Raw genomic sequence first — 16154 nt, forward strand, 5'->3', positions numbered from 1 at the left:
TGAGGAGGCACTCTGTCCCCTCATCCAGGTCATTGATGAAGAAGTTGAACAGGATGGGACCCAGTACTGAGCCCTGGGGTATACTGCTAGCCACAGGCCTCTAACTGGACTCCACACCACTGATGACGACCCTCTGAACCTTTCAGCCAGTTCTCAGTCCACCTCACTGTCCACTCGTCTAACCCACACTTGCTGAGCTTATCTAGGAGGATGCCATGGGAGACAGTGTCAAAAGCCTTGCTGAAGTCAAGGTACACAACGTCCACCGCTCTCCCCTCATCTACTCAGCCAGTCATTCCATCAGAGAAGGCTCTCAGGTTGGTTAAGCAGGATTTCCCCTTGGTGAATCCATGCTGGCTACTCCTGATCACCTTCTTTTCCTCCGTATGTCTGGAGATGACATCCAGAATGAGCTATTCCATCACCTTTCCAGGGATGGAGGTGAAGCTGACCAGCCTGTAGTTGCCTGGGTCCTCCTTCTTGCCCTTCTTGAAGACTGGAGTGACATTGGCTTTCTTCTGGTCTTCAGGCACCTCTCCAGTTCTCCAGGACTTTTCAAAGATGATGGAGAGTGGCCTGGCAACAACATCTGCCAGCTCCCTCAGAACCCATGGGTGCATCACATCGGGGCCCATGGATCTGTGGATGTCTAACCTGCCCAGAAGGTCTCTAATCCTTTCCTCCTCAACCAAAGAAAAGTCTTCCCTTCTCCAGACTTTCTCCCTCATATCCAGGCTGCAGGATTCCTGGGGGCTGCCCTTAGCAGTGAAGACTGAAGCAAAGAAGGCATTCAGTAATTCTGCCTTCTCTGTATCCCTTATCACCAGGGCCCCCACCCCCTTCAGTAGCGGGGGACTGAGGTCGCTCTGGATTGAGCCATTTGTTGTGTCAGCCATTCCTGCTAGCTTAGTTGCTGATGGCGTGCTCTGTGTCATCATCCAGATTGTTGCTGAAGATGTTGAACAATATAATCCTCAGAACTGACTCTAGTGTGCTTTGCTCATTAGTGGAGACGAGCTGGATGTTAAGCCATTAATCACTGGTCCAGACAGTTTTCTACCCACTAAACTGATTATCTGTCCAGCCTGTACTTCCTCAGCTTCCATATGAGCTTGTTTTAGGAGATGATGTGAAAAGCCTTACTGAGGTTAAGGTATGCTACATCCACAACTCTCCACTTGTGCGCAAAACAGTCATTTTCTGTAGAAAGTAATCAGTTTGGTCAAGCACAATATGTCCTTGGCAGGTCTGCACCGAGTATTCTTGGTTACCTTCTTGTTTGTCATGTGCATGGAAATAGACTCCGAGAGGACGTCTTCCATTGATCTTTACAGGGACTGAGGTGAGGCTACCGGGCTTGTAGTACCCTGCATCTGCCTTCTTACGTTTTATGTTTTTAAGATGTTAGTATTTTTCCAGTTATCAGAGATCTCCCTGGTATGGTCTGCCATTTTTCATAGACATAGACCGTAGCCTTAAATCACATTTATGAGCTCTTTTAGCAGGTTTGGACGAACTCCCTCTGGCCCCACAGATCTGATCCGATTTTTCTGTGTAGTCTCTTTCTTACTGTTCTGCCAGTGTTGGCTGTCCTTCTCTTCTCCAGGCTGAGCCATCGTACGCAGAGGTTAGGGAACAAGTTTTGCCCTTGTTAACCAGGCCATGGTTAAAAAAGGTACTTGAGAAAGAGTCACCCTTTTGAGCAGGTATATGAAAGTCCCATGGGTGGTGGCCTTGTCCCTCAAATATATCATCTATTTTCAGCTGTTCTCTCAGCTCCTGTCATCTAACAAACTATTTAATCTCCTTCTCATAGGTTAAATCTTGACAACATAACAGAAGGAGCACAGCAAAACTTTTTAAATTAATTTGTAGTGAAAAGATGGTTCATTATTTTTTACGATGAGCTATACTGTGCAAGAGACATGCTCCTGCAGAAACTTAACATTTTAAATTTTAATTGGCATTTAAGAGCATATAGGGTTAATGCTTTATTATCAATTCGTTCCTCTTCAAAATGTTTCTTGGTTACTATTTTCTCAGTATTTCTGAATGTCAGCTTTACTGTGCATTTTGTATTTCCTGGAAATGACTTTCAGTCCTGTGTTATTCAGACCAGTTGTTATGAATACTACTAGTATGCAATAGACAGCCTCCGCAAAAAACGTACTGAATGAGTTCTGTGAAGCAGAGGGAGAGCTGAAGAGCGGTGGCTCTTAGCCCAGCCTTATCAACAGTACTAGAAGCCTAAGGCCAAGAGAAGGGAGCAGTCTGCGCATTGACTCTAGAGAACTCGGTGCCAGAGCTGCCAGAAGCAGCCATTGATGCTGACTGTGCTGTGCCAGCCCCGTGAATGCAGGCCTCCAGGGTGGCCTGGCCCATCATTCTGGAGCAGCAAAGGAAGCTGTTGTCGGTCTCACTGGAGGCTGGCACTGAACAACAAACTAACATCCTCTCAGCTGTCACTCCAGCGCTCCAGTCAACCAGGCTAAACGCCAGACAAAAAGGAAAGGAGTGATTAGGCCCTTCGCTGCCATAATACCAGTAGTGATGTTATCTCAGTGATTTTTCATTATTTTGGAGTTTGTTTTTTCCTGTTTATTCTTTGACTTATTGGAATAATCCTTAAGAATACCTGATTTCCAGAAATACTGGATTTGATTTCCTACTGCCTTTATCTATGTCTGAGGTACTTTATGTGGTGAATTGCCTCTGATAGGTTTGGCTAAACTGACAGTATTTCTAACAGGAGATTTCCTCTGGGGCAAAGGAGGTGGAATCTGGCAGTAGTCAGCTTTCTATCCTGGCATAACAAAAATAAAAGACAAAACATAAAACCCCCCTCAAGGTTGGCTTCAAGGAAGGATAAGGGCTATCTCAACTGATGAGGGGCGGTAGGTCCTGCTGAAAAGAAAGTTTGGAGCCAGAAACTTTATTAGCAAAACTGTTCTTGCCCTGCTGAGTAGGAGAACCTTGGATTCAGAGCCTGAGAAAATCTTACTAGGGGCCCACAGCTATGTGGCATCGTATGAGGTATGCACACACAGTCCCTCAGATTGTGCAACCCCTTGCATGCTTTTTAGACATTAGGCAAAAAAGTGGTCGTGATGACATGGTCTTGTGTGTGCACAAGCCTCCTGCCCTCAAGATGTTCTGAGACTTATGATACTGTGACAATAAGCATGGTGCTGTGGAGTGTGGTAGCTATCTTTCTTCCTTGAACCATTCTGCAGATAACTTGCTAAATATATACTTCACGTCTATACAACAAGTACTCGATTGGGTTATGACTGCTTGAATGGCTGTGCAAGGGAGCAGAGATGAAAAGCAGCATCTAATGTGCAGATAGGTATCCGCGTGCTACTAAAAAGCCTGTCTGTATCCTGGAAGAGGATTCCAGATTGGCTCAGATTGCAGGTTGCAGAATTTCCAAGTACACAAGTATCATGCATTTCCATGGTACACCATATGCTTCTAAAGTTATGGTTTATGCCTTGGGACAGTACTGTCCGTAGATACATTGGTAGTATATTGCTTATTCTTTTCTATGCTGCCTGGGGCCCTCATGTGTTTGGGGAAATTCTGCATTGTTTGAGAGAGAGAGATTTCTCATGTGATGGAAACTTTGATGGTGTCTTAACCTTTTTATTGCAGTGACACTACTGCATGTGATGAAACAATTTAAGATGCTCCAGTATAGCAGAAATATTACTGAAATTGGGCTGCACACTGTGCAGCAAGATATATGTGAAAAAATATGCATCCATGCATCGCTTGATTCCAATTTTCTTTTTTCAGCATTGGTGCTTCTGAGAGGGCAGAGAAGTCAAATTTACCATCCTGCTAATATTCTTGCAGTGAGCTGAGGGAATATGTGGGTTCTTGCATGAACCTTTGGAACAAAGAGCAGAGATGGGCAGGAGCTCCTCATTTTTGGGCACAGCCTTTGTTGGTATTCCTGTGAGGGGGCAGGAGAGGTGTATTTGCTTAGCTGGTTTAAGGAAACACTCAAGAACCGAGATAGATGGCCATAGAACATAAAAGCATGTTATGGAGTCCCTGGGAAAATTTGGCAGGGAAGAGTCAATCTGTCTGCTACCAGAGAGGGGCAAAGGCATTTTAGAGATACTTCATGAGCACAGTCTGCTGCAGATGTGAGCTTGAGGCAAGCAAGGGTGTGAGCAAGCTGCTCTTGGCAGCTCAGTTCAGTTGGCTTGTTGAACTGGATTCTGCAAATAAAATAACATAGACTAAAAGATGCAAAGAACTCCCTAACCTGATGAGAAGCATATGTATGTGTTTGAGATAAAAATACAATAAATGGAATAGAAAACCATTAAAAACTGTTTGAAATTAAAACAGCAAAGTAATAGCTAATGTCAGTAATGAAAAAAAAAAAAAAGATCTGCCTGATGATAGAATCCAGTATCTCAAGTTTTCTAACTTACATTGTAGAATATATGCAAACTGGACCATTTTTATTTCTGGAATTCTACAATATGATTTCATGTCTATCCACAAAATGGAGTATGTAGCTCATTTTTGATTAAAAAACCCCCCAAAAACATGGAGACAGGGAGGCCAGCTGTAAAATGTATCTTTTCCATTACAATAAGTTGTATAAAATTTAATTGGAATTTAGTTTTGCCTTGAATGAATTACAGAGATATTCTGAATACCCTTCCTGCTTTGGTACCTGTTAAGAGCTTTGTGTCTTGAAAAGGCAATGTATATGAAGCAATTCATCACATTGAACAGTCTGTTGGACTGTTCCCTAAAATGGCAGTTTGTAAATCAGGGAGGCATTTAATATTACTGCTATAAAAACTTTTTTATAACAGTAGAGTTATTACTTGGATAAGAAGTAAAGATAATTAAAAATTCAGAAATCTTCCTTCAATTTTAGGGGATTCTCCTTCATAAATTAGCTTTGATTTTAATATATAGACTCTTCATTGCCTAGGCTACACTAAAGACAGAAGTATGAAGGTGAAAGAAGTGCTGGATTTTGCTTTATTCGGTTTTGTAAGTCAGTCTTGGTTTGAAAATATTTGCTAGGAAACTGTCCTATTACTCTAGGACACCTGCTGTTTTTTGGATCTGGCTCATCAGCTACCCTGTATCACAACATTCTTTAGCAATACAAATTTCCGTTCAATAGTAATTCTTGGGCTAGATGTCAGTAGTATATGGCAGCATCTATAGAGAGTGTGGCAGAGGAGAAATCAATAAAAAGATGTAACATAAATATTCTGCCTAAGAAAGAAAATGAATAGGATAGTATTTTTATCTCAGTCAAGACCCCAAGCTTCTACTGTATAACTACATTGTCACTTCTTAAAATTTATAATAGCTATCCTATTGCACTTCTGAAGAGGATCCAAAATGTATACTCGAGTATAAATATGGATCAATTGAAACACTCAACCACTTGTATAAATATTTGATATGATAGACAAAATCATTTAATCTGATATGAAACTACTTTTGTGTTCTTTAGTTTTAGAGAAACTCTAACTGAAACCTTGCTATGTTTCTGCCAGAAGGAGCTTAGTTGTATTCAAAGTGGGCCAGTTTTCAGTCTAAGCACTTTAGTGTTACTTTTCCCTGTACTTGTGTTCTTTTCTTCAAAGAATGTGTTTATACTTTTAAAAAGGTGGATTAGCTAGATACACCATACTCTGTCATAAGAAGGATGATGTATTTTTTGCCTTTTGCACAGACAGATATTGCTAATAAACAAAACCTAAGATAAATTTCTTTTCCAGTATCCCCATCTCTAGTCAAATGAGTATTTCTTAAATTGATATATCAACCGTTTTTTTAGGAATAAGGAGAGAGGAATACCTCTAGAAGAATATAGAAGTCCAGAAAGAACAAAACCCAACAAAATGGGTTAGATAAAATACATATTTTTTTAAGCTGTTTTGATTAAAATTTTCTAGTAAACTGCTTTGGGCCTTTTTGAACTCTTAAGGCTGTCAGATTTTCAGACTACATAAATGATGTTTTTTAAGTTAAGCCTTTTTCAGGACAAAACACAAACACATATTAGTCTCAAAAGAGATGTGTAATTGCAGCATGAACTTTAATTCCTAGAAGTATGGTATTTCTATGATCCTGATTGAGCATAATGATTAAACATGCATAATTTTTTAGAGAGGATATTAGCTCAATTGAAGTCCTTGATACATGGCTATTAGTAGTGCTATATGTGTCTTTCAGACAGAAGGACTTGAAAAAATTGTTGAAATATCACTTGTAGTCTCAAGAAGTACATTAAGGATGAATTTTTTATTTGAAATGCATGGATACATTTAGCTAGCTAATGTCGAAAAAGTGGAATGATTATTGTGACAAATTTGTGACTTTTCCATATACCTTCAAAACGTGCCCTTTTAAGTGTAGGACAGAGGCAAGGAGGCCATTGAAGGAGATAAAGTCATAGTGTCTTTCCTGAGACATTGGCTTTTGGCATTTGTAGATTGTTAAAGGATACTTTGGCTAGAGGCACTATAATCAGTCTTTACTGTCAGCTGTGAATGTGTTTATTACTTTTTTCATTTTATTTTAAAGCTATGAAAAATGAGGGTTTGAAAAGAAGTATGTTATCCTCTTGATGACTGAAGAGGGTATTGAACATGATAATAATCAAAGTCTGACAAGATCAAGAAAGGTTTAAATATAAAAGGAAGCCAGATTTTATGTAAGTGATAGGTCTTTAGGAATACTTGTAAAATTGTAGAATTGCTGCTTATTAAACTAACTCTTAATCTGAGAATGAATTAACTATTTCACTGTTTGTTCACAGATACATAAACTTTTTATTTAAACTATCCAAATTTAAATAGTCTTTAAGAAGTGACTTGAAAATTTAACTATTTTAGAAAATCAGTAAAAGTGTATGACTTTTTAGAGTGTGTTGAAATAGGTTTGAAATGACATTTAATTCATCATAGCACAAAAAACCAACAAGTTTTGAAGTAATAAAAGACGACTTTCATGAATTTTCTACTCATATTTTGGCATGAATACCCTCCTTAATACTGAATTCTTAATTTTTATGTTATCAGTTATAGAACAAAAGAGCTTAAATGACTTGCTTCATTTGCTTATGTGCTAAAAAGGCTAATTTAGGGTGAGGCTGGATATTCTTTGAGGTGGATTTTTCTTGATTTTTCTCCTTTGTTTTCCATATTCCAAGGCAAAAGTTTGCATAACAACAAGAGTGAAGAGTCTCTAGAACCACATGATGTTCCCCCAGTAATTCGAAAGGAACTCCAAGGAACTCCACGGTAGCTAAGCTCCAAATTGTGGTTCTCTCAGTTAAAGCTGCCTTATCACCTGAGGCCTGGAAAATTGCAAATACAGCACTAGTTTTTCAGAATTTGTGAGGAGATCTGAGATAGAACAGCCCATAGGTCTGCTGTCTGTATCAAGCAAATTATTAGAAAGTGTAATGAAGAGTAAATCCAGAGGGCATAGAAATAAACTGGATATAATGGGGAAGAATCAACATATCTTTAGTAAGGGAAGGTTGTGCCTCAGAAATCTAGCATGATTCATTTGAGATGTCCAGAAGGAAATGATAAAAGTTTTGATGTTTGTATTTCTATCTGTATTTCCAAAGACTTGATAAGATCTCTCACCAAAAGCTATTAAGGAAACTAAAAGATATGGGACAGGCAAAAAGGTCTTTACATGGATAAAAAAAAATGAGTGAAGAAAGGTGAAATAAAGTAAGTAGTGACATGTTCTCACAGTACAAGCAGTCACCTTTCAAGTTCCACATCACTGGTGGGGACGAGGTTATTTCTCAAATTCATAAGTGATCTGATGAAACAGATAAACTATGATATGACCGAGCACTGTTGATGCTCAGTTACTCAGGTTAGTAAGTGAGTGTCAGTTGTGGAGAAAAACCTTACAAGACTGAATAATAGATAATAATAAAATATCAGAAAAAATTAAATACAGAGAAAAGTAATGAGAAAAAACACTTCACAAAGGCTATCCCTCAGGTTTAGTGTCTTGGAATTATGGTAGAAAATTCCACACAAACCTTAAATCAATATTCAGTACCAGTGGAAAAAGCAAAAATAGAAGTATAAGCATAATGGGGAAAAGAATGAAGAACAAAATAGCATCATTGTGTTGTACAGGTGTGGAGTGGACCTTCATCTTGTATGTTGTGCGGTTCTAGTCATAGCACCCCCAAGAACATAATAGACTTGGAAAAGATTCAGAGAAGTTTACAAGAAAGTTATGGAGTGGCTTCTGTGAACAGAAGTAAGTCAGCTAGGACTGCAGTTATAGAAATGCCTGAGTGATGTTATATTTGGGATCTGTTGAGTTGCCTGTGGTATGTAGAAGATGAAAGGGGATTAATTTATTGTCTTTTCCAATACAAAATGAGGGGTAACAAAGTGATCTGAGATTATTGCAGATCCAGAACAAAATAATGAATGTGATTTTCATGCAATGTGTGTTTAAGCTGTTGAACTCCTTGCCATGGGCTGCTGTAAATTCTAAAAGCTCATTTAGGTTCAAGGTGAAATTGGACAAGCTCATGGAAGAGAAATGAGAGCTATTAAATACACACGAACCACATCTAGCTCTGGAAGTAATTGAACTGCAAATGGTTTGGGGCCAACTTGGGGAAGTGTAATATATGCTTGATTGGCTCCTATACTATTCTCTAAGCATATTGCAGGATTCTTAGCTTAGAAGGGCCTTTAGTCTGAATCAGGGTAACCGCTCTTTTGTTCTAATATTTTTATAGTCTAATTATTCTACCCTTTCTATATCTTAATAATAAGTGTATTTTCTGAATAGGCTCATTCTGGATGAACGTTTTGACTTTGGTTGAAATGGACAGAGAATCTAGCACTTTCTAAATAAATCTTGAAGTATCAGTCTTCAGTCTAGACAAGATATATGAAGAAAAAAAGATGAAAATACTCTATTTTGCTGTTTTAGAACTGGAGCTTGTTCTGTAATTTACAAAATCATCATATGAGATCTAATGAGGAATATATCTCTTTTGCCATCCCAAAATTCAGTGGAATTGTATGTAGAATAAAAATCAAAACATTGAAAAAATTGTCTTTATGTTAAACTCAAAATATTCTTAAATAACAGTAGTCAGTACAAAAGAAAAGTATCCAGAAAGGATACTGTATACAGTCATTTTGAGAAAAGTGCATGTTATGTGAAAGATAAATTTATGACCAGCTCCTTCGGAAAAATACAAAAGAAAATGAACAGAAAATAGAGAATTTTCTATTTATTCTCTGTTACTCCTAATAATGTGATCATAGTGCGTACTGTGTATTTGTAAACTAACGTCATGTGATAGAGCTTTTGAATTAAATGGAAAAAAGAGTCCTATACATTAGCTTCTAAAAGTATTTGTTTTTAATGCTTTTTCAAAATTTAAGAATGGTTTACATAGTTTTGCTAATGTCATGTGAGTCGTGGAACAGTATTATATTAAAGCTAGCTCAAACCTATTCAGAACACCACTGTAGGAACTAGATCTCCATAATTACTATTAGGAAGGATATAACTGGAAAACACAGTCGTAATTACCATTTCTGCTCATCTCTTGCAAGATTTTTTTAAAACTCATTTTATATGCCTGTCTGTATTTATTTACTTCCAAAAAGAGTGATAAAAAAGGCAAATAACGTACACTGTGCTTCATAGATTGTTAATCGGTGCAGCATCAGAGTAAAGGAGTACATTACTGCACTTAAAGTACTGGTACGTAACTATGATTCTCCTTCTGATTTCTGCTTGAGGCAAGACTTCCCAGGACAATAGTTTTCTTAATAAAATATCATCAGTAAATGACTTCAGGCTGCAACAATTTTTTTTTTGAGGTAAAACTATTTAACTATTAAAACCCTGGGAATAGTTTCTCCTTTTAAAGACGTACTTGATAGCCACTCCAGTTGTTGTAATTATGTGACTGCAATGATTGTGTTAGGTTCACGTTTTCCCAGTAGTTCAGTTTTCTATAAATTGAGAAATTACCTACCACCTTCTTGCTGATCATTTAGCCAGTGAGATAGAACTATTGTATACAGTAAATTCTTGTATACATTAAACCCAATGTTTACTGTAGTTAGGGAACCTAGCTTTATGTTAAAATTCAAATATTGATTACATTCTTTTCAATGTTTTGTTCTAGATAATGAGTTGAATTAAGAGATGCTTTTATTCTTTCTAATCTTCCTTTAGCTCCACCGATCTGCAATGCCCTTTTCAACATCTTTACATGTCTAGGAATTGTGAACTCATCATTTATTATCAAATTTCTTAGAATCTTATATTAAAGCAGTTTATTTAAGTTTTTCCTTCTTACACTTGTGGCATAATACAGCTGATGACTTAATCAGGAAGACATTTTAGGAAGATGATTTGTAGAAAATTAAGCTAATCTTAATAATTTAATGTTATATTCTTGATATAATAGAAAACTAGCAGAATATGTAGTTTTTGAAAATTCATTTATTCTTTAAAATTACTTATATTTTATTGATGATGGATTTGAAACCTTGGTTTTGAAAAATTATTAATGGAAACTCTAATTAAGGTTATTAATAGCCTAGAATGTTAATGTAAAAGAAAACACAACTACTGTAGTATTTTAAAGGCAGCATTAGAAACATTGCCTATGTAAGCACTGTGGGAAATGTATCTTTTTATTTTAAATACTAGTAAATTACATTTTTTTGTTAGCATTGTTTACTTAATGAGTGCAAAGGGCCTCTGAAGAACATGTGTTCTATTCCATATGACTAACTTGTCTCATTATGATGACTGTAATCATTTTCTTGTTTGTTTTTTACTGCTTGCCTTTCATAGGAAGTAGAGGTTGGTATACATCTTCTGTCTTTCATATTCCTGTGAGTTTTTCATGTATATATTTATTTCTTGCATTGTACTAAATGTAGGTTGTTTCTCCCTCTCCAGGATGATTATTTTCGTACATGGAGTCCGGGTAAACCATTTGATCAAGGTAAGATTCTGCTACTAGTTCTTTGTATGGTATAGGATGCTTCCTGTTTTAAAATAACAAGTTTAGAATTCTGTGATTGTCTGATAAAAAAAAATCTATAAAAATGTTTGGAAGTCTGTCATTTTTAAGTGGTCTTTCTTGAGGAAAAACCCAGACGTATCTGTGAGAATGGTACAGTACAACAATTTCAGTCTTAGAATAATTTGAGCAAATACAGCAAATTTTGATATTAAACATTTGCTCCCTAGACTTTAGAACTTGATGGTTACTGTCAATATAACACACTTCATATATGTTGTTTCAAAGTATATGACTCTGATGTGAAACCAGCTAGAATCTTGATTTCTGAACTGCTAGCATGGAGCACTTCAGACCTTTCGTCATCTTTTCTGATAATATCAGTGGCACAATCACAATGAAGAAATGGTGAAGGGCTCGTATGCAAGAGACTGAGAGAAAAAAGTACATTGCAAAAATAATATGCTTAATTATTTAAGGAACTTTCTCTGTAATGGACATTGAGTTTATATCCTTTGACTTTAAGGGGAGATTTATAATGAATCTTACTTTGTAGTGAGAGTTAAAGGTTAGGGACCATCAAGAAGATTTAAGCAAGTGAAAAATTGGACAGGTTATGTAAAATGAGAAATAGAGATATATGGAAAGTGATTCTGATGTGTAGTAGCAGATATTGTAAAGTAATTGCAAAGTGATCTTATTTGGTTTTAAGGCTTCAGAAAGTATTTCACCCATATTTAATCAAATTCTAGTAGAAGTACTGTTTCTCAGCTGTTAAAATCTTATTAAAAAACTTAGTTTTGAAGTTCAGTTTACATACAGCAACATATGAAAGGAAACTGGATTTTGACTGTGTTTAAATAAGGGAAAATGTCGTTACTTGTCTCCGTCTTTGCTTGTCAGATTTTAATTGGAGTGGCAATACTCTTCTGTGAAGATTGTCTTAGCTAATGCCACTGTAGTGTGGGAAAATGAAAAACAAATCATTGGACTATTGACTCTTACTGTTTTTTCTTCCGAATTTTTACTGGAGCTTCTAACATTGAGCTATTGGAATTGCTAAAAAGAAGTTTGATGCTTGGTGTGCCAACATGAAATGTTTTATTTTTAATTAATACTGATAAAGCAAACAAAAGTGATTTGTTAGGAAATACTGATTTTACCATCTGGTAAATGATAACCACATCTCTCAGAGATGGACTTTCTGCCAGTTTCTATGCCTTTGTCCCTTTAATTCAGGTCTACTGTAGTCTGCCTGTGAAAGGAAACACTTTCATTTTTTAAATGGATGCACCTTGCTTGTATTGTGCATCTCTGCGGGAGAGAGAAGGAGAGGGAAGAAGGATAGGTTTCCATTAGCAATGTGCTGTGAATGGTCATGGTTTTTCTTTTGGTTTGGTGGAAATTTGCAAGTGTTAGTTTAGATTCCCAGTAGCTCAAATATTTTAGAACCTGCCAATTTCACAGACTGTACCACACTCTTCATTATATGCTAATACCTTATGAAAGAGCACTTGACTGTAGTCTAACTCCTCAGAGGAAATTTTCCTTTCTTTCCGTGAAGAACCCTCATCTATGAACCCATCTTATCACTTCGCTCCAAAATACCCTTAGTTTATGCTTTTTTTTCCTTTTTTTTCCTTTGGCTTTTAATAGAGGGGTGTGATATACAAGCATGTATTTGGTATGAGAGCAATGAGAGCAGGAATAAGTTACACATTAATGACTTATGGTGGCAAGATGTCTTATCTAGAAGACAGTGATGTGTTGAATGTGCTGTGAGTTTTGTTCATGATTTGTTTTGTTATCACATACCTGAGAAGTTTTGTTTTTATTTTTTCAACTAGCTATCAGTTTTGCAGAAGATGCATTAAAACAACGTTTTCCCACCAGATATAGAGTTTTGCAAACTTAGGCTTGTTTTATTATTTCGTTCAGCTCTTTGGCAGCACTGATGCTAATGTGTGTAGAATATGTTTCTAAATTTACATACAAGCCAACTATGAAAACGTGTTAAGATTATCTGTCTTACCTTGTTTGCAAAACGCAGTGTGTATTGGGTAGTGAGTGTTTAAAAAGAAATGCCTACAGAACTCAACTTTCTATAATCATGTGCTTGTAAACTGAAAATTAAAACTGAGGAGTGAAATTCATCTATTTGCCTAAGACATGTAAATGATTTGCCTATAGTAGTTCTTTTATCTGCATTTTACTGTGTGATTTATAATTGAAATGGAATTGAAACAAATATTAGCTGGAGACACTTTCTAATAACAATAAGTACTTCAAAGTTCTATTTGTTTAGTATATAAGCAATTTTGTCTTAATTTGTCTCTCTGTTATATAGAGATTATGAAGTACTTTTATCTGTCAGTAAAGGCAGCTATTCAGTTTTCCTGTAATAACTCCTCTACAGTCTTTGTCAGATAATTATCCTCAGCAGTAAATGCCTAAACTGAATTTAATAATGATACTGAATTGAGCTATATGTCAAAACATCTACTTTTTCCCAAGAATTAAATATTTTCTAGACTCTGGTCCTACAGATTTTCTTTGTTTTTAGATGCTTGCATATTGTTATTAGTTTTTTGAAAGTGTGAAAATATAGTGATTAGGTCCAGGAAAATACAAAAAGCTAGTAAGAAAACTTCCCAGTATATGCCTTGGTTTCTATATTGTAGGAATGGGCTTCTCTTTTGGTCATAGTGGGAAATGATTGCTTGAAATATAGCAAAATAGCCATGATAATAAAGTAAAATTATAAAAAATACCACATATTTGTTTATACATTACTATCTTTCTGTTCAGATGGGACAAGTGATGACATGTTAGACTTTGCACAACAGCCATTCACACTTTCATAGTGTGACAACCTTGCAAATGTCTGTTCTCTAGAAGTGAATATAACCTTCATGATTGTTACTGAAGAAATCAGATCTCTTACAGATCCCTGTATCAGTAAAAGAGCTACAGCAGTGACAACCTCAGCACAATTTTTCTCGTATCATTTTACAAGATGGGAAAAACTGAGAGGGGGTAGAGTATAAAACCTAATTCTGGATGTACATTCTGACAATCTCCATAAGAGTGGAAAGCTAGTGCAGTTCCACTCCACTTTTAAAATTTAAAATTACTACTAAAATTTACTACTAAATTTTAAGTCTTGTGTAAAATAAGATTTAACCATTAATCAGCTTTTTTACCTGAATAGCCATGTTTTTTTTTCATGTTCGTTTTTGTTTGTCAGTGGGAACTATTCAAAGCATTAAATAGGAACATTATGAATGTCTGAGTGTGGGGTGCTGTGATCTGTTGGAGCTTGTTACAGGCCAAGCAATCTGTGTTAATGAATCTTTGAGGCATTCCCCACCTTAATCTCCTGTTATTGCTGTTCTGCTCTGTGCAGCAACTAACTCTCTTGCAAGTGAGAGCATTCTGTTAATTGCAAAAAAAATTCTCCCAGATGAACATCTTTAGAAACACCTAAGTGGAGGATGATTTTTTTAAAATACAGAGCTAAACTTGCCATGATAGACTGAAATTGCTCGCTAAAGGCAATGATTAAACTCTAAATGGGGACAGTAACAACTCTGCCTGTCAGTTGTGTGACAGTTTGTAGTAATACTACTGGAGATATGAGCAGTTTGTCATCTTGTAAGGGGCAAAAAGGTTCTTTGAGGATAGAAGTAAATCATTTCCTTAATTTAACAGATCTATTATCTCCATCAGCGTTTCCTTTCCTTTCATTTTATTCAGCAATATTTGTTTTTTCAGAAACTTAACCTTTAAGTCAAAAGAACTGAATAAATGAGCAATTCTTTTTTGGCAATAAAAATCCTGATTTTGAGCTCCACTGCACAAAAGATATTTTTTTCCATTTATTATTGAAACAGTGGATTCTACAAATTATTAATGCTTTTATAGAAGTATTCTTTCTTTACTGGTTTAAATTACAACTGATGAAATTGCAAATCAATACCTGGAGGTTTCAAAGAAGAACAAAGTATGAAAACCTATGTAAGTAAACTGCATAAAGCCAAGCTGACTAGATATAGTAGGGCTGGTGATAGTATAATATAGCTGTTTATCTCCGTTTTCAATTCTGTAAACTACCAGTATTTCAGGGGATACCTTTATTCCTATTATATACTTATGCATCTTACATAGGATTTGTTGGCAGTAAAAAGAAAGCTATTCTAAAATTGTTTATTGTCATTTACAGAACATTTGATCTTTTTCACTTCACTTTCACTTTATTCTCTGATGCAGGTATCTGGTACACATGTACCAACTTCTCAGTATCACCAGTAGCTATGCAGAGGGTTCTTATTATTTTTATTTGTATTTATTCTTTTGTATGTCTATAGTCTCCTGGAAATCAGGAATGTACTGGGATCTTTTTGAAACTATTTTTAGTTTTATTTGCAGGTGGTGTTTTTAAGGAAATAGTGCTTCACATACATACATGTCTTTGCGGACTGCACATACTTATTTTTTTCCTAAGGTTTCTGTGACTATTAAAATCTTTCCTAAGATTTTTTTTATAGATTTACTGTATATGGACCAGTTGTCTGCATTTTTTCAGAATGTATCTTTAATCTGAACCCAAATCTGAATACTCATATGTTGTTGTAATATTTGAAAAGTCTATGATTCAAGCTATCAGTGGAGATGTTCATCTGATAATGAGTGTTTTAATAGTTTCTTAATTCACTCTTCTCTAATTTGATATATTTTGAAAGGCATTCTTATATTAATATGATTTAGTCTGTCAAAATTGCTCAGATAGACAGACCTGTGTAATTCTGTTGGTATTAATATGCGCAGTTATATGGAAACATCCAAACATTACTATGAAAACATACAGTGCTGTTTAAGACCTGTGTTGCAAAATGTAAGCTGTTTGAAGAAAACAAAAATATATTATGAGCTGCATTTCAATTCACCGATGGTATTCCTTAAAGCAACCTGTGATATTTGTCCAAAGAGTAGTTATTCCTATTGGACCCTTTCTTTTGCAAATACACACACATACCCATAATATAACACTGCTAAAGACAATGTGAGACAAGTGTTGTTTTTTAAATAAATTTGATTTTTCCATTAATCG

General features: G+C 35.9%; 1 protein-coding gene across 2 annotated transcripts in view; it reads left to right on the forward strand.

The window, feature by feature from the left end:
* The window catches only part of SPOCK3 (SPARC (osteonectin), cwcv and kazal like domains proteoglycan 3), a 214663-nt gene that overhangs the window by 79707 nt on the left and 118802 nt on the right, over positions 1–16154 (forward strand). Inside the window, exon 3 of one of the 2 annotated variants that reach the window (XM_062574702.1) lies at positions 10981–11026. The exons of the other annotated variant lie outside the window; for it this stretch is intronic. Within the exon in view, the coding sequence (XP_062430686.1) occupies positions 10981–11026 (46 nt within the window). The remainder of the gene's footprint in view (positions 1–10980; positions 11027–16154) is intronic. 2 annotated transcript variants of the gene reach the window in all.

Source organism: Rhea pennata, chromosome 4 (assembly GCF_028389875.1).
Source record: "Rhea pennata isolate bPtePen1 chromosome 4, bPtePen1.pri, whole genome shotgun sequence".
NCBI classification, from domain to species: Eukaryota; Metazoa; Chordata; class Aves; order Rheiformes; family Rheidae; genus Rhea; species Rhea pennata.